General features: G+C 53.7%; 1 protein-coding gene across 1 annotated transcript in view; it reads left to right on the top strand.

Moving 5' to 3' along the window:
• Window positions 1-22854, top strand: part of AGO2 (argonaute RISC catalytic component 2) — a 51185-nt gene extending 28331 nt beyond the window's left edge. Inside the window, exons 10-18 of the mRNA XM_030875900.3 lie at window positions 2241-2374; window positions 4265-4449; window positions 5671-5830; window positions 8048-8138; window positions 8714-8908; window positions 11143-11277; window positions 16300-16401; window positions 18413-18612; window positions 19044-22854. Of these exons, the coding sequence (XP_030731760.2) occupies window positions 2241-2374; window positions 4265-4449; window positions 5671-5830; window positions 8048-8138; window positions 8714-8908; window positions 11143-11277; window positions 16300-16401; window positions 18413-18612; window positions 19044-19152 (1311 nt within the window). The 3' untranslated portion in view covers window positions 19153-22854. The remainder of the gene's footprint in view (window positions 1-2240; window positions 2375-4264; window positions 4450-5670; window positions 5831-8047; window positions 8139-8713; window positions 8909-11142; window positions 11278-16299; window positions 16402-18412; window positions 18613-19043) is intronic.
• Window positions 22855-26144: the final 3290 nt, after the last annotated feature.

Here is a 26144-nt window from a genome sequence, read left to right as displayed (position 1 = left end):
CCCAGCCGCTCCGCGGCATGTGGGATCTTCCCGGACCGGGGCACGAACCCGTGTCCCCTGCATCAGCAGGCGGACTCTCAACCACTGCGCCACCAGGGAAGCCCCCCTTCAGTTTTGTTTGCAGGACTTTTTCCTTTCTTATTTTAAAATATAAGTTCTATTTTTTTAAGCGTTTCAAAGTTCAAAAGATACAAAGAATTATAGGGAGAAAAATCTCTTTCTCCCCAGATCCTGGTTACTTTCCCAGGAGGCAATTCTCCTTGTAAAATCGCTCCAGGGATTATTCACATATTTTTTTCACCCCTTCTTGTGCAGATAGCTGCATATTAAGTACACGTTTGTGCCTTGCCTTTTTTTATTTAATATTTTCTCTTCGATCCCATGGAGATCTTGGAATGTGTGTGACCTCTGGCTTGTCGTTTTTGACCGTTGCATGGTATTCCTTTGTGGGGGGAGCCCCACCCTAGCCAGTGGGCATGGGGGCTGCTCCCCGTTCTCTGCAGGGTGCCTTCTAAGCAAGGCCTCCTGGCTCCTTCTCAGCCCACTTGTGCACCTGGGAGCTCAGACGCTGCAGACACAGCACCTTCTTAACCCTCCCTGTGGCCCTAGGAGGGAGAGGTGGATTCCCTTTCACAGGTCAGTGAGGAGATGCCCGAGGTAGTGAGACTTACATAGTGAAACCAAGATTGCATATCCAGCGTCTTTCCACCTTTTAGTAAAGACAGGAGTCATCTGGAAAACAAAGCAGCTCTTGTAATCTAACCTTGCAAGAATGTTAGAATTGTAAGGATCCAAACTTTAAATGCTTCTAAATGAATGAATTTTTCCAGATGTTTTAAACATTGTAATGGGAGCGAACACTTCTCATCACCTGCCCTACCCATTGTCCTGTTAGACAAAACATTAAATGTCCCCCAGGGACATCCGGCAACGTCTGGACTGGAATCTGATGGGCAGCAGCTGCTGGCACCCTCCAGCGCACAGGACTGCCACACAGCAGCCAGCCAGCCACGTGCCCACTGCAGGGCTGAGGCTGAGAGACGCTCCGATAGTAAGCGTGCACTGCAGTGTAAACTGTGCGTGCGTGTGTGTGTGTGTGTGTGTGTGTTTACTTACTGAGTCTGGAACACTACACTTGGTGGTGGCTCTGTCTTATAGAAGGAGGCTCGCAGGAGCTGGGTAGTGGTTTAGAAAATATAGGAAACAAAAACATTCATTTGTGTAATATTTGATTTTTACAATATGCTTATATTATTTTAGTAGGAAAAAAGTGTTTTTCATTAAAAAACACTTTTGCAGAGTAAATGACAGCAACTCAGACACAGCCCTGTCCTTCAGGGCCTGCTGCCCGCTGGCCTGGGATGGCAGCTCTGCCCCCTCCACCCGGCCCTGGCTAAAAAAGGAGGCCAGTGCCAAAGCCTTCTCTCTGACTCAGGCCCAGCCTGTGGGACTCGCGCTTTCTCTGTAGGGCACACAAGGGTCCAGCCAGCACAGCTCCAGTCACAGCGTCCCTTCTTGACTGTCCCTTGTGCTCCAGGATCACTTGAAGGCAGTTCAGAGATTCCTTCAGCGAGTGTTGAGACCTGGCCGTTTCTGGTTGAGAGATGACACAATTAAGTGGATGCGTCATCTGTTGTTTTCCTTCCGAAATGGGAATGGCGTACACAACTGCAGGCAGCGGCGCGTGGAGCCGGGGAAGCGGTGGGCTCGGTCCCAGCTGGCCTGTCTGCTCCGCGTACAGGACTGGGAAGAAACACCTTGCTTCCCTTCCCTTCCCTTCCTTCCCTTCCTTCCCTGGCTGCCCCGCTGATAACGGATGCGGTAGAACGAACGGAAGCCTGTTTATAAGACAAGAAGCCTTCCCGTAACGTCGTGAAGCACTTCTTTTCCTCCAGGCGACCCGTGACATTGGATGGAGCTCTGGGCCCTCCCTGCTCAGCCTTCCGGGCACCCCCCTGCTCCCCACAATCTACTTCTTCACCCCTCCATCCTCCCTCCACCTCTCACCCCTCCATCCATCCTCTGTCCGTCCATCCATCCATCCATCCTGCACACACCTGTGGGACCCCTGCGGTGCCAGGCGGCTCAGAGATGGGGAGTCTACGCAAAGGTTCCCTTCTCAGCCTCAGGAGCTGCCATCTGGTCAGGGGACCAACAGCAGTAGGGACAGTAACAAAATCCAAGGTCAGAGGAATATGTTTTCCGTTTTCTTCTTACTCTAAACTTCTCGCCGTTTGCAGAATAAAGCGATTGCCACCCCTGTCCAGGGCGTCTGGGACATGAGGAACAAGCAGTTCCACACGGGCATTGAGATCAAGGTGTGGGCCATTGCGTGCTTCGCCCCCCAGCGGCAATGCACGGAGGTGCACCTCAAGTAAGGCCCCCAGGGGCGGGGGGAGGGGGCCACGGGGAAGGCCCGCTGCGTCAGGCTGGGCAGGTCGTGGGCTCCGTTTGGAGGGCAGGGGTTGGCAGCCTTTCCCCGTGGAAGGGCACTGCCTGGGGTGGCCGGGCCGGGAAGTGGGGGACCCCGGTGCTGCTTTGCTTCTCAGACTCGCTGTTGGAGCGAGTGTGAAGAGGTGGGGCAGGTTCTGTAAGAAACAAAACAGCAAGTGAAGAGTAAGTGTGCAAAGTGGAGGCAAGGGAGGAGATTGTCTCAGCCCAGCCGGGCCCAGTGTCAGACCCTTTGAAAGCGGCCCCATAAACATGCTCACGCTTCTGTGCCAAACAGACCCAGCAGGGAGAGGAGGGCTTTTGTCTCCTGCCTCCCTGGGGTGGGAGCAGGGGGCGCCCAGCAGGGAGAGGAGGGCTTTTGTCTCCTGCCTCCCTGGGGTGGGAGCAGGGGCGCCCAGCAGGGAGGGGAGGGCTTTTGTCTCCTGCCTCCCTGGGGTGGGAGCAGGGGCGCCCAGCAGGGAGAGGAGGGCTTTTGTCTCCTGCCTCCCTGGGGTGGGAGCAGGGGCGCCCAGCAGGGAGGGGAGGGCTTTTGTCTCTTGCCTCCCTGGGGTGGGAGCAGGGGCGCCCAGCAGGGAGAGGAGGGCTTTTGTCTCCTGCCTCCCTGGGGTGGGAGCAGGGGCGCCCAGCAGGGAGAGGAGGGCTTTTGTCTCCTGCCTCCCTGGGGTGGGAGCAGGGGCGCCCAGCAGGGAGAGGAGGGCTTTTGTCTCCTGCCTCCCTGGGGTGGGAGCAGGGGCGCCCAGCAGGGAGAGGAGGGCTTTTGTCTCCTGCCTCCCTGGGATGGGAGCAGGGGCGCCTAGCAGGGAGAGGAGGGCTTTTGTCTCCTGCCTCCCTGGGGTGGGAGCAGGGGCGCCCAGCAGGGAGAGGAGGGCTTTTGTCTCCTGCCTCCCTGGGGTGGGAGCAGGGGGCCTGCAAAGCGGGGTAAGGTAGCAGTGGGCGTTGCAGCAGAGAGTGGCTCCAGAGAGCTGTGGCTCTCAGGACTCTGGGGAGGGGCGGGGCCTCTCCTCCACGCCACCAGTGGAGAAGCTGGGAGCGCGGGATGTCGGGGGACAGAGTGGGTTAGGGTCCGACCTCGGGGTGCCTCCCCTCTCCGTGTCCTGTCCATGGCCCCCATTTCACTTTTCCTGGAGCCAGATGGCCCCAGGGTACGTGCACGTGTGGGCGTAGGTGTGTGCTGGAGGTCAAGCGCTAACTGGCTGCAGCGGGTCGGAGTGTCCTGACTTTATGGTAAAAGGCGGTGGTGTTTCTATTCCTGAGCTTAAAATAGGAGCCGTGGCTCTGTCTCCCCAGCCCCGCCTGTGATTTCACAGGGCCTGTCGGCCGCAGCTGTCGGTGCTACTCTAACTGGGGGCTGTTTGGTTTTCTCCCGTGATTATGTCATCCGAGTCCAAGTTGCACACACAGGAATAACTGGGGGGAAATCCAAGGGGACAGCCAGCTTACAGTTTTCCTCACCCTGACAACGCTCGGCATCCGCAGGAAAGTGGGCGGCAGCTGCTCACACACGGCTTTCAAAGGACAGCACTTGTCGCTGCCCTGGGAGTGTCACAGCCGGTGAGGGGGCAGCGTGGCCCCGACTTGAAGTCTCCTGTGTCATCGTGACTTTACAGTAACCTGCACGGTTAGCACGAACGGCCGCCTTTGTTTGTTACCATGTTGAAACGGCCTTGTCCAGGGCTTCAGCTCGGATTTGGATCCGACGAAGACGGTTTGGGGTCTGGAGCTGTTAGGACTGTGCCCTTTCCCCAGGGCTTCCGGTTGGTCGGAATCATCGGCGCTCTCGGTGCTTCACGTAACGAACCTCCTCCTCCTTCAGGTCCTTCACGGAGCAGCTCAGAAAGATCTCGAGAGACGCAGGAATGCCGATCCAGGGCCAGCCGTGCTTCTGTAAATACGCCCAGGGCGCAGATAGCGTGGAGCCCATGTTCAGGCACCTGAAGAACACGTACGCCGGCCTGCAGCTGGTGGTGGTCATCCTGCCCGGAAAAACCCCCGTCTACGGTAGGCCTCGGCGCGCGCACGGCCTCTGGCCGCTGCCGGTGGCGCTGTGGGTGTGCAGTGCCGCCTCAGCCCTCCGTGTCTCTACCGCACCGAGGAGCTGCCTGTCTCTGGCTCACTCGAGAGCTAGGAAAGACTGGGTGGCTTCTGATTGCGGCCGCGCACGTGCCCAGGGCTGCCCTTGGTAGTCTTGTCCGGGGCCGCGGTTCCTGGAGGCCGGCGTCCTGCGGTGGCACAGGACTCGACACGTGTGCGGTTACCTACTGCGCCACCCGACGCAGACGTCAGCTGGATGGAGGAGCAGCCAGGCGGCACACACGCAGTCACCCACTCGGGGCGCCGTCCTCAGCTCCGGCCTGGGACTCACTTCTCCACTTGTGAGCTGTGCCCGCCTCAGAATCCTCTGGAAGCTGATCAGAGTCCTTTCTGCCAGAAGGGCGGTTGCACTTTCACATGGCTGAAAGTTACCAGGCCCCTGTGATGGAGTCCCAGGCCCTGGGTTGGGAAGCTCTGGGGCGCTGGTGGTGTAGACAGGTGGCGGCGGCATGGGGAGGTGGGTGCCGGGTGCGTCTGCCGGAAGCCCTCTGGGGACCAGAGGCCCCAGCACGGGAGGTGTGTGGGTGCCCCAGGGCAAAGGGAACAGGTGTGTCGGTGTCGCTGACTGGATCCCCCGTCCGGGCAGCGACGGAGCACTTGCTCCGTGTCCAGGGAAAGGAGGAAAGAGAAAGCCCTCGGAATTCCCATGCTACGCACGCATCTTCTCCCAGGCCCGCCCAGGGAGCGGCTGACCAGTTGCTTCACGAAAGAACCCGGGAGTAGAGGGGGTGTGGGCCCAGAGAGGTCTTGGATGTCGGATCTGCGTTTGCCGAGGGTGTGAGAATGCCAGTGTTTATATTTTTAACGACTCGGGCATTGGCTTGCTTGCAATCCTGAGCACCGTGACGGAGGGCGGCCTTCGGAATGCAAGCCCTGTCTTCCAGCCTGGCTCTGCCCGCACCGCCCTGCAGGCCTGGATCAGTCGCAGAAACGCTCCTGACAGGACTGGGCTGCACCCGCCCGGCCTCTGAGCGGGACACACGCCCCGCAGCTAGCGCAGGCCTGGGCGGCGTGGAGCAGAGCTGGAACCCGGGCTCTGACCCCTTCTTCCACGGGCTTGGCTGCACGTGGGGCGGGCGGAGGGGAGGCGCCAGGGGAGCCATCCTGAGCGCACCGTTCCCTCCGCAGCCGAGGTCAAGCGTGTAGGGGACACGGTGCTGGGGATGGCCACGCAGTGTGTGCAGATGAAGAACGTGCAGAGGACCACGCCGCAGACCCTGTCCAATCTCTGCCTGAAGATCAACGTCAAACTGGGCGGCGTGAACAACATCCTGCTGCCCCAGGGGAGGTGAGGCCGGCCTTCCGCCGCGTGTGCGCGGGGCAGCTGGTGCGCGACTCCCCAGCTGGGGGTGGGGGTGGGGCCCCGCCGGGGCCGGCGTCCGCTTCCCTGGACAGTGGGGTGAAGGAAGTGAGTAGGACGCGGGTCTCGGATACTCTCGGTCCAGGGGACCAGGGCCATCTGCAGGCCACTGAGGACTGGGTGCAGGGGCCCGAGGAGAAGGGACTTCTTACCCCGTCCAGGGCCGGGGGTCCCACACGTGAGATGTGGTGGCTGCCCTGAGCGGGGGTGGCTCTGCCACGAGGGGTCGTTGGACTCGCTCAGTTCACTCAGCGGCAGGTTCTGTGTTTATTGAGCGCCTACTGTGTGCAGAAGCCCTAGCCTTCCAGCGCAGGCCCCGGTGAGAGGGTCCAGAAACGCACTTCCCAGGTGAGCAACAGTGACACAGCGGAAGGGACAGGAGCTCAGAAGGGTGAGGGTTTCACAGGGGAGGTGGCACTAAGCAGACTGCAGCCACTGGAGGGGGCGGGATCACGTGGGCGCCTGGGAGGAGAGCAGTCCAGAGGGCACAGGCCGTGCAAGGGCCCTGTGGTACAGCCTGCCAGGAGTGCGGCACGTGTTCCACTGAGAGACTGAGGGGCAGAGGGCTGCTGGGGGGCCTGGCCCTCCCTCCGGGGGAGCGCATCCATGGGAGGGAGGTTCACGAGTGGAGGTGTAGCTCCGGTGACCTCGTTCTAAAAGGCGACTCCAGCTCCGGGTGGAGTGGGGACCGGGCCCTCCTGCGTTGTCCCAGGAGAGGTGCTGGGGCACGGCTGGGGCGGGGTGGTCTGTGAATGGAAGAGGAGACTCGAGAGTGAGTCCGAGCCTGCGCCTCTGGGGCGGTTAGGCAGCAGTGGATGAGGAAGCTGGGCTGTGCGTCAGCCTCCCAGGGGAGACACTGGGGGTGGGGGGGGGGAGGGGAAACAGAGGCCTGGTGTTGGTGGGGTTTGTTCAGGGATCCTCACGTGGAGGTGGTATTTAAGGCCTCTAGGCTGGAGAGAAGCCCCAGGGCAGGGTGTAGATAGGAAGGACATCCAAGCCCTCGGCCTGGGGAGTCCGGGGTTGGAAAGGCAGCACTGGGGCCTGGTGGGGTCGGGGGAAGAGCCAGTGCGTGGCCGTGTCACTCGGTGCCAACCGGCCAAGTGCGATGAGGTCCGAGGCTCCACCATGGGACTGGGGGACGTGTGCAGGTCGTCGGTGACCTTGCAAAGAGGAGTCTCGTTGCCATGGCAGCACGAGGCCTGCTTGGGAGGCAGTAAAGGGATCGGCTAATTCCGGGAGCTTTGCCACAAGGCGAGCAAGGGAAGTGAGGGAGCTGTGGGAAGAGAGTGGAGTCCGGAGGCAGGTGTGGTTCTGCTGGTGTAAGGTGTGAGTCATAACTGCATGTGTTGTGCTGCGATGCTCCCGGGACCCATCCAGGATTGGGGGAGGGGGCAGCAGGGAAGAGCCATGGGGTGGGGGTGGGGGTGGGGGGCAGGCGCAGGGTGGACGGGAGAGCACAGGCCGTCAGGGAAAAGAGGCGAGTGAGGCACAGAGAGAGGAAGCTCCAGGGCGCACAGCCGGTGAGACTGGGACCCGCCGGCCGGCTCGAGAGCCGTGCCCCCAACGCTGGCGCTTCAGGGTCGTGACCGCTGGGGTGCAGCCGGCGCTTAGAAGACCCAGGGAGAGAGCTTAGAGCAGTACTTCTCACCTGGGGCGGTGTCGCAGCCCTGGGAGTGTGTGGTCATGTCTGGAGGAGATGTAGGGGTGTCGGGACGGGGGCTGGCCTCTAACGGGTAGAGAACAAGGGTGCTCCTGGGCACCCTGCAGCGCGGCTGCAGGTCCAGGGTTGGGTAACAAACCGTGGGACTCTTTGTATGTATAATTATCTTGGAATTTTCAGCCGTCTACGTGGGTAGAACCCTCATGTCCCTGAGCCCAGCCACAGCAGCTGTCAGCACCTCAGCCCTCTCATTCAGTCTACACTCCACCTACACCCTCTCCCCCACCGCCTTATTCTGAAGCAGATCTCACACCAAGCATCTTTTCACCCGTAAGGTTTCTGTACATGTGACTGAAAGATAAGGAGTCCTTACAGACACGGCCACAGTACCCTTAGCACACAAAGTAATGCTGGTGCCAGTACCCTGAGAGGTCCGGGCAGTGTCCCCGAGCCTTGGCCTCTGACGCTCCCGCATCCCCTCACAGGCCTCCGGTGTTCCAGCAGCCCGTCATCTTTCTGGGGGCGGATGTCACACACCCCCCTGCCGGGGATGGGAAGAAGCCGTCCATCGCCGCCGTGAGTATCACCTCCTGCCGGGTCCCGTTGGTCTGTGTTCCTGCGTGATCGGCATCTCCATGCTTCTTGGCCCTTTCCTTGTCTGAGCAGCATGAACAGTGCAGCAGGGTGGCCCCGTGGGGTCATGTCCCTGGCACTCGCTGTCTGGTTCCCTCTGGGCGGCACCTGCGGGCGATTGGTTTCAGGCCAGCTTGCCTTTGGGACACCCGTCACTCTTAGGGGTCGGAATCTTGGAGTGTCGTGTGTAGAGGTGCACATGGCTTTGGGAAAACAGTGTGCTTGAAGGAATTAGGAACACTGTCACTGTCACTGTCGCCAGGTACCTTCTCTGGGCTGATGTAATTCAGCCACATCTAATCACAAGCAGAATTAGGGGTTCAGAACAATTGTTGATTTTCTTATTAGGTCCCTCGGGAAAACCTTTACTCTTTGGAACACGTTTATAAACGCTACAGCCACACATTCAGAAGAATCGTAAAGGTGGTGGGTTTGCATGTGACGAGCCCTCTCCTGGACCCCCTTCACCCCTAGAGCGGGGGCCCTCGGGGCTCCTGCTGACCCGTGTTGCCCCGCAGGTCGTGGGCAGCATGGACGCCCACCCGAACCGCTACTGCGCCACCGTGCGCGTCCAGCAGCACCGGCAGGAGATCATCCAGGACCTGGCGGCCATGGTGCGTGAGCTTCTCATCCAGTTCTACAAGTCCACACGCTTCAAGCCCACCCGCATCATCTTCTACCGAGACGGTGTCTCCGAGGGGCAGTTCCAGCAGGTCGGCCGTCTCCCCCGCGTTTTCCCTGCCCTCTTCTCGGTGTCTTAAACTCCCCTGTTTCTCAGCAGGACGGCTCCTTGGGTTCGCTAATGAAGACGGTGGGGTGGGTTTTGTTTTGCCCCCGGGTTTACTGGTCCCCGTGTGGGCGGTAGTGATGGACTTGGGGTTGTCAGGGGTCTGCTGCAGGTGGGGCGGAGAGGCCTGTCCAGGCGGACCCGGTCCAGAACACGCCAGCCAGGGGCCCTTCCCGGCTCCAGGTTTTGCCTTGTAGGCTGTGGGGGGTCTCTGTGGGGCAGGGACACCACTGTGGCTTGGGGGTCACCTCTGTCTGCAAAGGAGGGGGCGGGCCGGAGTGAGGAGAGCGCAGAGCAGGGTGAGGAAAGTGGCCGGGCGGAGGGTAGGTGGGAGCCCTTTGGAAATAGTCAGTAGGACGCAGCCACTGTTTGGACGTGGAGGGAGAGGCGGCACCTTAGGTGGCGTGTGGGGCATCGCCTTGAGGAAGCGTCTGGAAGGCAGGGGAGCCTCTTGGACACCGGGGCACTGGAGGAGGGGCAGGTGAGGACCAAAGGGGGTGTGTTGCTGTGCTCCAGGTGAAAGCACCCGCAGCACCTCCAAGTCGAGGGGAGTGTGGGCAGCGGCGGATCCATCTGACCCTGGAACTCGGGGGTTGATGCCCTGCGTGTGTCCATGCTTGGCCAGGGCTAATGCCACCTCCACCCCTGCCGCGTCTCCAGTGCACGCTTCGTCAAGAGACAGTAGCGGGGAAGGCAGAAGTATCCGATGCTGCAGGAGACCCACCCAGACAGAAAGACATCCTAAGAGGCACTCCAGTGTGTCCCAAGGCCCCAGGCCACCCTGCTAGGCAGGTGGGGTGGCACGTGACCAGGCACGGGTGCCAGTGCCTTCCTGGTCCAAAGTAGGAGCAGCTGAGGCCACAGCGGGCGAGGGGGGTGGCTTGAGGTTCCTTGACCGCCTGGTAGCTCTTGGCCAGGGCCCCTGATTCAGAGCTTCTGTGGGAACCTGGGTTGGGGGTTCCTGTGCCGCCTCTCGGGTCCAGATCCAGCTTGTGCCAGCCGGCCTCGAAGCCCCTCTTATACAAAACCGTCTGGTTCCCTCCGTTGGGAGATGTTCTCCCCTCTTCTGAGCACCCGTTCACCCTCTGTCATGGGCATTCTTACTACAGAAGAGGGTTTGTGTCATCCTCCGTTTTCTCTCTCGGTGAATGCACTCCACATCTTACAGAATCACCACAATGGGGTTTCTGGACCCAGAACCCAAGACATATTTTTGAGACACATCGCAGCACAATATTTGACAAGGGCAGTTGCTGAAACCTGAGGTGTGTGGTCCCTGTAGCAGCCATCAGCCCCCGTGCCGGGCTGTGTGCCTGTTCATCTCTGCCACAGGTGGGGGAGCAGAGACAGTACCCTAACTCCTGGCGCTTCGCAGGTGACTTTAGTCTTCACTGCAAGCTTGCAAGGTGGGATGTTCCCATTTTAAAACTGAAAAAACTGGGAATCAGACAGGGTGCATGGCTTTCCAGAGCCACACGGTTGCTTAGTGGTAGAGCTAGGATTTGACCTCAGGTCCAGCTCCTAAGCCAGTGGGTTTTTGGGTTTTTTTGTTTTGTTTTGTTTTGTTTTTTACTAGATTCTCTCCATCTTCTCCAATCCAAAAACAAGCTGTTGGATTGATTTGTTCATGTGTGTGTTTCCCACAGTGCCTCATGTCCACGGTGGGTGGTAGCACTTAGAACATTCCAGAGCCTGCGCTCAGCCTGTTTCTCCGTTATCTAACCTAAAACATTTAACCACGAAACCTGGGTATCGTTTGCTCCATGATATTATTGAAGAAACAGGCTCAGAGAGACAGTATCACACAGGTAACAGCAAGCTAGTGGAACTACAAGCCTTAACGTAAACATGTACCAAACATACACACGATTAAGGGATTCATTCTAAGATAGCGAGAGGCCTGAAAACATAATAATGATCCTCAAAAGTGTTCTCCTTGGGCTCCCCTGGTGGCGCAGTGGTTGAGAGTCCGCCTGCCAACGCAGGGGACGCGGATTCGTGCCCCGGTCCGGGAAGATCCCACATGCCGCGGAGCGCCCGTGAGCCATGGCCGCTGCGCCTGCGCGTCCGGAGCCTGTGCTCCGCAACGGGAGAGACCATGACAGTGAGAGGCCCGCGTACCGCGAAAAAAAAAAAAAGTGTTCTTCTTTCTTTCCATAGGTTCTTCACCACGAGTTACTGGCTATCCGAGAGGCATGCATTAAGCTAGAAAAAGACTACCAGCCGGGGATCACATTCATAGTGGTCCAGAAGAGGCACCACACTCGGCTGTTCTGCACCGACAAGAACGAGCGGGTGAGTGTCCTCGACCCTGGGCTGTGCAGCCTCGAGGGACACGGGTCTCACGCCCTGCACCACCTCCCAGGCTCTTGGGAGACCCGGCCCTTCGTGGCGACGCAGCCTGAGATGTTGGAGAAGGGCTCTCCTCAGTTTGGTGAGAAGTCTGAACCTGCAAACCCCACAGGTCCAGGATAGGTCCAGGCAGCTGTCATTTATCCGATAAGGAAATTACCAAAGGTGAGGTTTCAGGGCCAGTTAGCAACCATGGTCATAGACAGCATAGTGTAAAGAACGCGGGAGAATGCAGTAAAGTGGGGAGCCCACGGGGTGGTTGGAGTGCTGGAAGAGGGCCTGGGGAGCTCACTCAGGGGTCTGGTCTGGAGAACACTGACAGACAGCAGTGTCCAAGCTCCTCATCCCTCTCCTGGCTGCTCCAGAACAAGAACCACGAGCATGCAGGAGACTTAAGACTTGTAGTGGTAACTGCTGAGAATTGTCCACAGTTGGAGAAAGATCAGAACCCTTAGGTTAAAAGGCCTCTCCTGTTCCCAACAGGATAAATAAAAATAAATCCATACCTAGACACATTGTCCTAAAACTGCACAGCGTCAAAGTAACTGCATGAGATAAAAGACCTCCCAGAAGGGAAGGACATTCCATCAGACTGTCCGCCAGCGGGGCTGGAAGCCGGGCGTTAGTGTCCACGTGGTGCAGCCCACTAACGCCACAGTAGCACCACAGCACCGAAAATGCTTCTTGCCTAAATGGAAGACAAAATGCAAATTGAGAGTCAATAGCGAGGAAAAGGGGTACTTTGTCATGATCACCGAGAAGACAGAACAGCTGTGACGTGGATGTACCTCACGCCATGACCTAAAAATATGTAAAGAAAAAAAGTAAAGCAAAAACAGGCAGAATTTTAAGGAGAAATTGACAAACACACCATCAAAGAGGTCTGTTTTAACAGACCACCATCAGAAAGTGAAACAGGGACAAGTTAGTAGAAACTGAAAATGGGAAGAAAGGAATGAGCCAGACCTGACAGACAGAACTCTGCCTGTGACAGCTGAGCTCACGCTGAGGGCTTACAGGAGCTGGCGTTGTCCCAGGTCACAAAAGAGGTCTCAGGAGATTGCCAAACCTCAGTATTCTACAAATCACATTTTTTTTAAAAAAAATAATTTATTTTGGGGGGGGGCTGCACTGGGTCTTTGTTGCTGCACGCAGGCTTTCTCTAGTTGCGGCGAGCGGAGGCTACTCTTTGTTGCGGTGTGCGGGTTTCTCATTGCGGTGGCTTCTCTTGTTGTGGAGCACGGGCCCTAGAGTGCTCAGGCTTCAGTAATTGTGGCATGTGAGCTCAGTAGTTGCAGTGCACGGGCTCTAGGGCACGTGGGCTCGATAGTTGCAGTGCACGGGCTCTAGGGCACGTGGGCTTCAGTAGCTGCGGCGCTTGGGCTCAGTAGTTGTGGCTTGTGGGTTCTAGAGTGTAGGCTCAGTAGTTGTGTTGCATGGGCTTAGTTGCTTGACGGCATGTGGGATCTTCCCGGACCAGGGCTCGAACCCGTGTCCCCTGCATTGGCAGGCAGATTCTTAACCACTGTGCCACCAGGGAAGTCCCCAAACCACATTTTCTGTTCCGTAGGAAAATGCATAAGAAAACTTAAAATTTTGATTTCAAGCCCACTGCAGGGCTTCCCTGGTGGCGCAGTGGTTAAGAATCTGCCTGCCAATGCAGGGGACACGGGTTCGAGCACTGGTCCAGGAAGATCCCACATGCCGCGGAGCAACTGAGCCCACGTGCCACAACTACTGAAGCCCGCATGCCTAGAGCCCGTGCCCCGCAACAAGAGAAGCCACCGCGATGAGAAGCCCTCACACCACAACGAAGAGTAGCCCCCGCTTGCTGCAACTGGAGAAAGCCCACACACAGCAACAAAGACCCAGTGCAGCCAAAAATAAACAAATAAATGTATTTATTTAAAAAAAAAAAAGAAAGAAAGCACTGCATTAAAAATGTAAAGAGAATAATCAATTGTGAAATGATTAGAAATGAACAAAAACGAGAATTTCATATCAAACCTTGTGCAGTGCACTAAAGCAGGCATTTACAGGTAAGAGTATAGACATAGGTGCTTTTGTTGTGAGACAAGAAAGAGAGCCATGAATAAGTCTGAAGCTACAGGAAGGATGTCAGTCCCAGTGGTCAAGGGAAAGCTGAGGAGTTGGTGTGCATAGGCCCCTTGCCACCTCAGCCTGCAGACTTCTCTTGCCAGGAGTCGGGAGGGCTCAAAGTCAGCTTATTCCAGCACCCCACTTTCTCTCTCAGAATAGAAAATCGTGAACTAGAAAATGAAGAAGCAATAGAGCATATTAACGCAAGCAAAAGGTACTTCTCTGAAGATAGATAAACCCAGCAAGACTCAACAAAAAGAACACTTGTAATTACGTTGGGAACAGAAGGGGAACAATGGCTGCAGAGGGAGTGTGTGTTATTTGAATCATAATGGAATGATAACAACTTCATGACAACACATTGGAAAACTGAGAAGAAACAAACACTTGTTTGTAGAATTACATAAGTTACCAAAATCAGCTGAGTAAGATAGTCCAGTCATTGTTCCAAAAGGCATCAGGCCCAGAGAGTTTTACAGGCAAGCTTTACTAAGGCTTCAGGAATAGATTACCTTAAAGTGTGGCAGAGCATAGGAAAAAGGGGGAAACTACTTAGCTTATTTTATGAAGTTAGTCCAGAGATTTTTACAGGCAAGCTTTACCAGACCTTCGAAGAATAATCTTGTATAAAGTATTTCAGAGAACGGGAAAAGTCGGGGGGACTCACATTATGAGGTTAGCCTGATAAATACCAAATTTCAAGGATGTGGGTGCCGTGATGAGGAGCAAAGGGTCTGGAGCCGGATAACCTGGCTCCAATCCACCCCCTCAGCATCCTGGCTATGTGACCACAAGCTGTCAGCCCCTCTACCCCCTGGACCACCTTCTGAGGATGTTGGGAGGGTTCGCGAAGCTAACACGCAGAGCACTTAGCACAGAGTAAAGGCATTATTATGAAGAGGACTCTCCTACACTTCAGATGGGAATACAAATGGGTAACCAACTTGGAACGCTGTTTGGCAATTCTAGAGATCTACCCTGGAGGAACTCACACACTTGTGTACAAGAAGACATGTATTCTGTGAGAATATTCTGGCAGTATTGTTTATAATAGCAAAAAATTAATCTGTTAACAGGAGAAAAGGTGGTAATGTATTTATATATTGGCACTTGTACAGCAATGAAAAATAATAAACTATATCTACCAAATGACTACATCTCAAAATTGTAATACAGAGCAAAAACAGAAAGTAGCAAAACATAGGATACATGTATACAGTTTTGTTTTTTTAATAAATTTATGTATTTATTTTACTTATTTATTTTTGGCTGCACTGGGTCTTCGTTGCTACGCATGGGCTTTCTCTAGTTGCGGTGAGCAAAGGCTACTCCTCGTTTTGGTGCGCCGGCTCCTCATTGCAGTGGCTTCTCCTGTTGCGGAGCACGGGCTCTAGGTGCACGGGCTTCAGTAGTTGTGGCTCGCGGGCTCTAGAGTGCAGGCTCAGTAGTTGTGGCACATGGGCTTCGTTGCTCCGTGGCATGTGGGATCTTCCCAGACCAGCGCTCAAACCCATGTCCCCTGCATTGGCAGGCGGGTTCTTAACCACTGCACCACCAGGGAAGCCCCTACAGTTTTAAAATCTGCAAAGTAACACAATATAGTGCTAACGGAGACCTGAATGTGTAGCAGAATAAAGCATGTGCAGGAGTAATAAAGCCTAGGTTTGAGACCGCAGCGTGGGAGGGGTGCAAACGTGGGCACTCTTTCCAAATATTTTACTTCTTTTAAAAATCTGGGACTTCCCTGGTGGCGCAGTGGTTAAGAATCCTGCCTGCCAATGCAGGGGACACGGGTTCGAGCCCTGGTCCAGGAAGATCCCACATGCCACGGAGCAACTAAGCTCGTGCGCCGCAACTACTGAGCCTGCATGCCTAGGGCCCATGCTCCGCAACAAGAGAAGCCACCGCAGTGAGAAGCCCACGCACCGCAACAAAGAGTAGCCCCCGCTCGCCACAACTAGAGAAAGCCCGCATGCAGCAACAAAGACCCAACGCAGCTATAAATAAATGAACAAATAAATACACAAATAAATAATCTGAAGGTATAAAAAAAGGTTGAGAAGAAGTAAAAACACACACACATCTGCAGGTGCAGAGGGGTTACACTGGAGATTCTCTTTTTTGTATGTATATTTGAAATTGCACGAGTAAAAAAAAAAAAATCAATCAGTGACTTCGTGACTGATTGGGAGTTTTGCTGTTTCAGTAGCGTAGCTGGATGTTTGGTGGTTTTTCGATGCTAGAGTGTAAACTGAGAGTTAAGTGGTTTGGTAGAATTTGTAGTCCCTCCCACACCCCAGCTCCTTGGATGGCCTCTGGTGGAGCAACCCGCCCTCCCTGGTGGTGGTGATTGAACCCCTGGTAGAGTGGGGAAGTTCTTGACAGCTGTCAGGGTTTTCTAGCTCTTCTGCCTTGAGTATTGTGTGTGTGTGTGTGTGTGTGTGTGTGTGTGTGTGTGTGTGCGTGCGCGCACACGCAGGCGCACATGGGCAGGTGACGGCTGTCACGTGTCCGTCGTCTGGCCTTAGATTTGTTATGTCGGTGACAGTTTCCATCTTGGCCTCAACAATAATGAAGACCCTTCACGTGGCCCACGCACATGCTTCAGTGAAGGGAAGACTCTGCATTTCCCTCAGGGGCCTTTATGAGATGGCGAAAAATAACCCCAGCCCAAAGAGAACAGGAATTAATTTGATTTCAGTTGTTAGTATATGTTAAATTTTAATGCCATGGCACTGAGCAAATGTATTGGCCAATTTAAAGACGTCAGAGCAGAAGGCAGTGCGGCTGCGTCTTGCCTGCTTGCCTGCTTGCTTTGCCCTGTTGTCCCCTGGGCGTGTCTAATGGGCTCCTGTGTTGCTGAAGGTGGGGAAGAGCGGAAACATTCCAGCAGGGACGACCGTGGACACAAAAATCACCCACCCGACCGAGTTTGACTTCTACCTGTGTAGTCATGCTGGCATCCAGGTAAGGACAGAGGGTCCACTTTGCACAGTCTTGGTTGGTGTCTCTGGGGTGTCGTCCACACATTCGGCAAACACCTGCAGAGCACAAACCTTGTGCCAGGTGCTCCCGTGGGCACTGGGGATGTGGTGGTGAACAGCACGGATGGGGCGCCAGTCCATCCCAAGGGGACGCAGGCGGTTGACCAGTGAACCGTGGAGGCCGGGAACCATCAGGTGTTGCGGATGGAGGACCCACTGGGGTGCTGTGCTGGGCCGGGAGTGGGTTCCCATTTTAGCCGAGATGAGGTCCAGGAAGAAGGAGCAGTGAGCGTGAGGGCCAGGCAGGCTGGCGGGGACAAGTGGCGTCCCTGTGTGCTTGGAGTTCAGCGAGCTGGATGGGGTATGAGAGGTGACGGAGCGGCGGGGTCAGCCTTGCGTGCCCGCCACGCACGGGCACTGGTGTGCGGGGAAGGTCAGCACGTGGCATTCCTTGTCCCTCCCGGCGAAGAGACCCACAGCTTTGCCACAAGTGATTCTGAGAGGATGCTGCCACCTCAGAGGTGCCACGTCCAGCGCACCTGTTGTCAGAGCTGAGCCACCAGCATCTGCGAGGCGGTGCCCCTTGGGACAGGAGGAACTTAGCTCTGGGTGCCCGTCCTGCTTCACCACAGAGGGGCTTTTGGGTGTTTCAAGTTATAAGTGAGGACTTAGATATCCATCCCCAAGGGATTTGAACTTAAACTTGGAGGGCTTGCCGTAAACTTTGTACTTCTGCCACGGGAAATACACCTGCACGTCCTTCACGTCACCGTGGCTCTAGAACAGGACTTGGCAGACTGGCCCGTGGGCCGCACCCAGCCTGCAGCCTGTCAGGGTGCAGCCTGAGGGCTGAGCCGTGTGTACATTTTTAAAGGTTGTTAAAAAGGAAGAAGAGGAACGTGGCTCAGAGAGGACGGAGGCTTCCGCAGTGTTTCCCGGGCACGTCTGTCCCCGCGATGGCTTCCGTGTCGGGCGGGCGCTTTTTCTGTGCAGGCCAGCCCGGCTTCCCTCCTGGTGGGTGGAGCCCTCTCCCCCCCGCCCCGGGGCCTCTGGTTTGTTTAAGGGGTAAACCTGCCTCCCTGCATTTTCTGCACAGGCACTTTCTAATGGGGGAAATCTCACACTGGAGACGTTTAAGTGCTTTGACAAAATGGGCCTCAAGGGGTCCTGCTCTGCTGTGGTTGCCATGTCCTCGGCACACCCTCTGATACAAAATACCCCACTGCCCGCAGGCCCCCGTGACAGCCACCGATTAAATGCTGAAAGTGGGGCGCAGAATGTGTGCTTCATCAGAGGATAAGAGCGTCTGCCGCTCACCAGTCTCCGGGGGCCTGAACACAGACAGAGAGTCAGGAAGGGCCTGCTTGTTGGCTGGCTTGGGTTGAGTGGCAGGGAAGGCAGGTGGGGAGAAGCCAGAGAAAGGCCCTTCCCTCAAGCGCGCTCCTGGCTGACCGGTCATGGGTGCCCCGGCGAGCAGTGCAGCGGCTCTGCCGGCACCTGAGCCCCGGCAGGCATGGGCCAGGCGACCAACCCCACCTCCTTCAGTTTTGAAAGATTCCACACCGCACAAAATAAATATATGTGCAAACTCCCGTTTTAAAGGCGTTAATATGTAACTTATTAGAGATTTCTTCTTGCCTTTATAAATAAAGCATTGTAGAAAACCTAGTATGTACAAATGACATTATCCTCCAAACAACCATCTCTGTATTATATCTTTCCTATGAGTTTTCTCTACACAAATAATTGTGTGTATAGTCTGTTATTTTACCAGTAGGGGGTCATAGAATATGTGGCTCTGATGCCCGTTTATAATGATACATAGTAGGATAATATAAATACCTTCTTGCCACTGAACGTCCTCCCACTGTATCCTCTGTGAAGGATTCTACCGTGGGGTGGAAGCACAGCTTCTCTCGGCAGCACCCTTTGCAGGTGAGTTCTGGACTTCTCTCTTGCATGTTTACCTCTCTGACCCTCTGATCTGCTTTTAGGGAACAAGCAGGCCTTCCCACTATCACGTGCTTTGGGATGACAATCGTTTCTCTTCCGATGAGCTGCAGATTCTCACCTACCAGCTGTGTCACACCTACGTGCGCTGCACGCGCTCCGTGTCCATCCCGGCGCCAGCATACTATGCTCACCTGGTGGCCTTCCGGGCCAGGTACCACCTGGTGGATAAAGAGCACGATAGGTGAGTGGCACGCCCTTCCTGGCTGGGGTCGTTTCTGCAACAGGCTTTGGCATCTGCTTTTCTGGAATGGGAAGCAGTGGGGTCCCAGTGGCTGGAGCCGACCGTGACACAGACACCCAAAAGCTAGCATCTTCACCGCCATTTGTTAGCTGTGTGGCTGCCTCCCCAGATGGCTGGTGCGTGGTCCTAACTTAGCTATCAGTGTGCTGCCTCATGGTGCGTTAAAGGCTGCGCTCTCTCTCTCTCTCTCTCTCTCCTCTCTCTCTCCCTCCCTATCCCTATCCCTCTATCTCTCTCTCTCTCCCTCCCTCCCTCCCTCCCTCCCTCCCTCTCTCCCTCCCTCCTTCCCTCCCTCCCTCCCTCCCTCCCTCCCTCTCTCTCTCTCTCTTTCTCTCTCTCTCTCTCTCTCTCTCTGTCCCCCACCCCCACAGTGCTGAAGGAAGCCATACCTCCGGGCAGAGTAACGGACGAGACCACCAGGCGTTGGCAAAGGCAGTCCAGGTCCATCAGGACACGCTGCGCACCATGTACTTTGCTTGACATGTTTTAGTGTTTACGATTGTGTACCGAGTTGGATTCACATGAGACCAGCTACACTCAGACCAACAAATGCCCAGCCCTTCCGTGACAGCCAGCATCGAACATGAAACGCCATTGATTTTAGTAGATTCTCCACTTTCCAGAATGCCTTCCGTCCCAGATTTCAAACTTGGATTTTGAACTGCAGACCTGTATGAGACCCCATTGTCGTAGGAAATATGGTTTGCCAAAATCTTATAAGCTGCTTATGAAAATAGAGTCCCGTGTTTCCTAAAAATCTCCTAAAACCAGTCTATGAACTCAGGGCTTTAAAACATTTTTAATTTATTTGGTCGTTCGATTTACTTGTTTTTAACACATGATTCTATATGAAATTGATGGGCTCAAACTAGCTGTGAACGTTCTGTGAGAGTGAAAGCAACATAAAACACATTGTGGTTTTAAAGCCTTGAACATTCTGATGCTGTCACTAAAGTTTATTTCAGAGTGACACCTGTGTGCTCCTGACCTGGCTCCCACCAGCTGTCCGGGATCCGAGGGCAGGGGCCAGGCGAGGCGCCCTGGTGTCTCTCGTTCTGCCACTGCCCGCCTTTCACTCAGCCCGAAGGAAGGAGGGGTGGCAGAAGGTGGGCCGTGTGTGTTTACAACATTTATAGGTCCAGAGGGATTGGCAGACAAGTGCCATTTTAATAAAAATTTATTTAAAAAAAGAAAAAAGACAATATGCCGACAGTCTAATCATAAGATTTGTCCTATAGGACTGTGACATTTATTTTCCAAAGTTTCTAAAGAATACGGGTCTGTGGTGATAAATACAGTACAATCCTTTTTCACTGTTATGTCTTTAATGTAAGAGAAAAGTATATATATCTGGTTTGCAGTATTAATGTGATAGATAGATGCTGTTTTTCATTTTACTGACTACGGGGTGCTTTTGTGATCTGTTTAGCATATCAAGAGTGTTTTGGAGCCTGGAGCCTGGACCACCCTTGTGGTTTCTCAGTGCTTAAGTACAGGAGTATGCAATTGACTCAGTGCCCGCGGCCCACCCCCTCGTGTAGACCGCGCAGCCTGGACCCTCAGGAGGACGGAGTGTGCTTCCAGCAGTCACTCCCCTCCCCGCCTCATCCCCGTGTGTCGCTCAGCCAATTAAGCACAAATGGAATGTATGTATCCTTCCACTCCTGGGAATGAGTCTGCGTATCAGCGTGCACTTCTCTCTGCGTGTGGTTTGTTAGACAAGCGTCATAGGATCTATGCACTGAAACACAGAGAAGGCTGTCGGTGGTGGCGCTCTGCGGGCTGCGAGGCCCGCGTTCCGCGAAGGAGCCCAGCCCTCGGGAGGATGGCTGATGGCGAAGCCAGCAGCAGAGGCAGACCCTTCTGCTAGGATTTGCGTGCTGGGCCCCGGACGTGGGTTTGCCAATCTAGAATCCGTTGCACTAAGAATGATACCGTGGACAGCTCGACAGGGCTGACAGCAGAGGGCTCCGTTTGTGCGCAGTGGGCTTTTTGTCCTTGTAGGCGGTTTTCTGAGAATCCAATCCACGTTCAGTACAGAGATTCTAGGAAGGAGATGAGCCTTTCCCTAGTGCTGCTTCGTGCTCTGTAGGTTTCCTCTGGCCCTGCTGACGGCCCTCCCATCCCGGCCTGACATTACCTCTGGCACTGTGGTGGAGTGAGGGTCCCAACCAGGGTGCCTCGTGCTGGGGTCAGCGCCCGCCTCGGTCTTGTGTGAGGGCTCCGCGGGGGCGGGGAAGCGCTGTCATGGACACTCGGCCTGGATTTTGGCGGCAACGACAAAGGGGTGACTATTATTTGTGACAATATATACTCAAGAGTGGTGTGTGTGTGTGTGTGTGTGTGCGCGCGTGCGTGTGTGCGCGCGCGCGTGTGTGTGCATGTGGGTGTCCTATTAATGGCATTAGTCTCTTCTTGCTGTATCTATTTTTTTTTGTCTTTTTAAATGACAGAAGCCTCTGCTCTAAAAATGTTGCAATTCCCTGTCACTTCGTTAGCAAGTGGCACCTTCTCCTGTTCGGAAGGACACCAGTACACTCGTGGCTTAAGTTACCGGGAGCGTTCAAGCTAAGGAGGGAACCTTTTCACTAATACACTTTTAAAATCTGAACTTAGGTTAGTTTTCAGTCATTTTTAGGATCATCTAGAACCGTGTGTCTCGAAAGTATGTTTATACCACTTGCAACAGGATCTCGGTGGTCGGGGCGTTGGCCGTAAAAACGCTGTGACTCCTGTGCTCGCTGCGGCCTCTGGGGTGGCGGCTGGGCATCTGCGTTTTACACCATCAGCTGGGGGTCCAGGGCTGCCTGGAGTCCGAGAACCTCTAATCTAGAGCCTTCTGGAGAGTGTGCTCCCTCAAGCACTGAGGGCCCAGCAGGGAGGGACTCCCCAGCAATGCAGGGAAACGTTTTCTAAGCGAATACACTGGGCAGGATCACAGGCTGGCAGAAAATGAGACCTAAATTTTTGAAAAATCCTTTTGAAGGAAAAGTTTTCTTTCTAGAGGGCCAGAGTACTTTGAGAAAGGTACTTGTTACAGCCCTGCGCTTGTTTTATAAAACTTTTACTACTTAAAAGCATTCATAAAGCAAATGTCTCCAGCTGGGTTAGCTGCATACCTTTGTACATGTCTGATGGTTCAGAATTCAAATGGCTGTAGTTACAATTTCTCAGGTAAAGAACTGTTTTCCCAAATTTCTACCAATCCCGCCCCCCCCCATTATTAGGATAAATTTTGAGACAGCGTAAAACCTCAAGGTGCAGTAGAATAAGTCCAAGCCCTGTTCGCGTGGAAGCCAAGAGGGGCCCTGCCCGTTCTGTGTGGGTCACGCCCGCCCAGGGCAACCTCGTGGCCGCCGGAGAAGGGCTCCGGGCACCTCCGGCCTCTGCCTGCGTTTGACAGGTTTCCTGAGGCCTGTGCGGGGCTGTGCAAATTGCAGAGGTGTCCACTCGCCGGCTTTGCCTGACCCCACTAAGTAAGGTGTGCCTTGCTTTAAGCAAACTGAATGTGAAAATTATGAAGTAGAAATCTGGATTAATTTCAAAGAAAAACTGGGGTTTATCTCTTCAGAAGAGGTCTCCCAATTAGACCCTTATCCTGGTACTCTTCCTAATATATTTTAAAATATTCACCGTAAGAAAAGTTAACATATTCCCATCCCTTCACCACTTCCTATTACGTTCGACAAGCTCTCACCCTAATAGCTAAGCGATGAAAGAAACCCGGGGGAGCTGCTTCAAGTCGCCGTTTTGTAGGAGAGCCCTTTGGCCCTGCTGAGATTCCATCCTGCTGTTTGTGTACTTATTATAATAAGCTCAGATGTTCCTAGTTCAGATAAATGTTGTAAAGCTGGGCATACCTATACTTTTAGAAAGGGATTGTTTTATTTTGGTTTTGGTTTTCTGTTTTGAGAAGACTTCACATATACACTTGATACTACACTTTAGGGTCTGCTTTCTCTTTTCAAGATTGTGTTGCTTTTTGGTAGTGTCCTCACACTCCCGTGCATGGATGTTTGCACTCTAGAACCACGAGCGATCCCTGGCCACTGCGCTGGCTTCCCCAGGAGGGACTTGTTGGAAGTGGAGTGATTTCCGTGCTGTGTGAGTCTGGCCGTAAGCAGTGCTGTTGTGATGTTTACCCCGGCGTGTGCTCATTAGAAGAGACAGTTGAAGTTCAATTCCTGCAGCAGGGTTGTGGGCGGGTGGGTGTCGATGTTATATTGTATGTTATTTTTATTGTTGTTAAATGCAAATGTTGCTATTTATTGTTTCCTTTCTGCTCTGGTTTCATTTGGCTGATACGGATATTCCAGTGCATGTGGTACCTGATGAATATGATAGAAATTCTTTTCCCCAACTTTTATAAATTACCTAATGTTTACCTGCAAGTTTGCTGGATGATTTATTTTTGAAAGCCACAAATGTAATTTTTCTGGATGAATTGTTTTTTCTTATATACGCAGCAATGTAATTTAACATTGATCTGCAGGGTGACTTAAATTTTATTTTTACAAGGCAGTTTTTCAGTCAGATTATATATTTGATACAATATGTTAAGGGTAGACCGGCCAAGCGTTGTGCAGTTGGGACACCAGACTGTCTCGAGGAGGCCTCTGAAGGCTGGGGCGGCTTCTCTTCGTTGCTTGGCGCCGTGGAAGCACTAGGCTGTTTCATGGAGCCACCCGTCAGGATCTGGATGGAGTCCTTGAGTGGGACTTTGATCTGTTGGGCAGTTCAGAGGATTTTTCATGGGCATTTTCTTACACCTAAGGCAGTTCCATTAGGAGGAGCTTTAGACGTTGACATAATCCAGAGAGTGGACAATCCCAGTGGCCCAGACAAGCCATAGAAATTTCCCTGTGACCTCTCTTTAACTCATCTCTCACGCTCATGAGAAAAGGAATGTACAATGAATAGAAACTTCCTCAGTGTTCATACGCCTCACTTTCAGAATGCAAATACTTTGTATTTTAAGCCCTCCCCCAAAGTAACCAAGAATATTCTCTCTAGCTGCCGTGCCAGCAGTTTCGGCTGCTGTGACGTTTCTCAGTGTAGACACAGTGCACGTGTGACTTCGTAATAGGGCTGTCCGTGTTACACACACATGCTGACTTCTTTTGTAAGGAAAATTTTCAACTCGAAATAATTGCACTGATTTTTTGACAGCTTCCTTTTTATTATGTCCAACTTTGCATCTGCTGTACTTGTTTGAAATGACTGTAAATAGATTTAGGATAGCAGAAATGATGTAATACGATGCGTTGCTTTGTTTTAGTGATCCTGCCACGTTTTTCAGTATTATGTGTTAGAGCCGTGTGGGCTGGCCGCCGCCCTTCCCCCTCTACAGCCATGTGTATGTGTGTGTGTTGACCATTCATGAAGGACAGATTAGCCTCGTTGCTGTCTTTTTCTGGAAGGAAGTTTGCAGTGTATTGGAAGAAGAGTGTGCTCTCTCCTTGCGGTCTGAGATTTAATTCTAAGAGGATTAACTGTAAATCCTTTGAATGCTTCTGGTCTGTTTAATTCCTCGTTATTTGCCATGACTCCCTAAAGCATTTGCTGCTAGCTCCCTCCAGCATTTGACAGCTTGGATAGGAAGCATCTGAACGGCCAATGTTACTAGAGAGTCAGGGCCTCCCTTGCTTCTCTTTGGTCACCCGTCATTTGAAAGCCATGAGGTCGCTGTTATGTCAAAACTGTCATTTGTGGCTTAACCCATAGGTGCCAGGCAGACCTGAAAGGCAGGCTGTTCCTTTAGGCCTCGTGATTTGGCCAGATGAGAAGTGTGTGCTCCAGTCCACAGTGTGTAGTTCTGTCTGTGATCAGGTTACACAGTATCAGACACACAAAGGAGCTTTTCCACCCAAACCAGCCATCTGAGTGTGTGTTAGTGTCGCGTCGATGCCACCTCGGTGCCCTCACTTAGTGCTTTTTTGGATCTTTTGCCATTTTATTGTCTAAAGTGAATGTATTGGCTTAGCCATATCACTACAGAAGGTGGTTTCTAATACCTTTTAGTTTAAAAATAAATAAATAAACGCAGATAAAGGCTACCTCTGAATTCTCAATAGATTCATGTTTGCTTTTAAGTGTAGCTATCCACACTGAAAATAGCCAAAATGTTGCCTGAATCAACTGAATTGTGAACATCTCTCTGTTCAGTTCTGGCTTGAAAATGTGTGTGCCATACTGTGACCCACGGGCAGTCCCCTCCTCCCTCTCTGCGTGTCCAGGGTGGACCAGGGACTCCTCAGGGCTGCCCGGCTCCGAGATGTTAGGACTCTCAGTGGCCAGCAGGAAGGAAACACAAGGGCCTTTCTGCACCGTCCTCAGGTGCAGGGCCGTGTGTGGTGGGACCTGGAAGCGACCCACTGTCCTGGCTTTTCACTTTCCTATTTGACATAAGGAAGCACTTTTTTTTTCTGCTTTACTTATGAATGGGTTGAAAGTGTCTCCTTCTACTCCCTTCTCCCTTTTTGTACACTCTGTAAAATCACAAAGGTGCTTAAACACCGACTCTTGTGCAAATAGTACTTCAGTAGCTGCATGGTTTCAAAATGCAGTGCAGATGTCGTTGACCTTTGACTTGGGAGCCTTGAGTTACTAATCACTCTATACTTTAAAGTGAGCTAAGGTTTGAAAGCAAAAGGTTCTGTTCAAATCCAAGGCCCTTTGCTTGAAAGGAGCACAGGGTCCAGGGCGGCAGCGTCTTGAAGTAGGGGTTCCTGCTGCTGGCGCCCTGGACCAGGATGCCAGCCTGCGGGAAGACTGGCCTGGGAGAGCTCGGCATCACGTGTCATGAACCACTTTGCTGTCAGAAATCTCATCTGCTCGCACGCTGCTGTGGGTTGGTCAGTGTCGCCCCCCTGCTCCTTCACGTCTTTTCTTTAGGTTCCTCGTGTTCTCTCGTCTTCAGAAGGTGAGCTTTTGCTCCCGATCACTTGCGCTGGTTTGCTCCTGAGTTCTGGAGGGACAGTTGGGCGGTGCTGCAGTTGCAGGCGTCTGGGTGTGAGGAGGCGGCTCCGCTCTCTTCTGGGCGCTCATCAGACCTTAACTTTGGCCCAGAGAGGTTCCAGGTGTGCCATTACGAGGAAGTCCTGGCCTTCAACGCCGCGTGCTGCGCTTTAATTCCGAAAGCACCAAGTGTCCTTTGCAGTCTAAGAATGTGTAATTCTGCAGTCGTGCTGTCCTATAGACACAGACCACCCTGAGAAGCGTGGACACTGGGGAGCGTCCGCTACCTCTGCTGACCTGCTTCTGGGGTTGCTGGGCTCCGCTGAAGTGGCCTCATTTTCAGCCAGAAACCCATACAGGGCTTTTCGGGGGCCGCTGCGCGGCGGCTGGCTCCTCGCTTTAGTGATGTCAGCCGTTGACTCAGATCTCCCACCTGCTTTCTGCACTCATGTCCCCAGCGTCCCGACGTGGGCCTCCCCCAGCATCTTTGCGTTCATGAAAGATCATTAAAGATG

The sequence above is a fragment of the Globicephala melas genome, chromosome 17 (assembly GCF_963455315.2).
Source record: "Globicephala melas chromosome 17, mGloMel1.2, whole genome shotgun sequence".
NCBI lineage: Eukaryota > Metazoa > Chordata > Mammalia > Artiodactyla > Delphinidae > Globicephala > Globicephala melas.
Note: the sequence above shows the minus strand (reverse complement) of the source record. Positions and strands in the feature narration are given on the sequence as shown.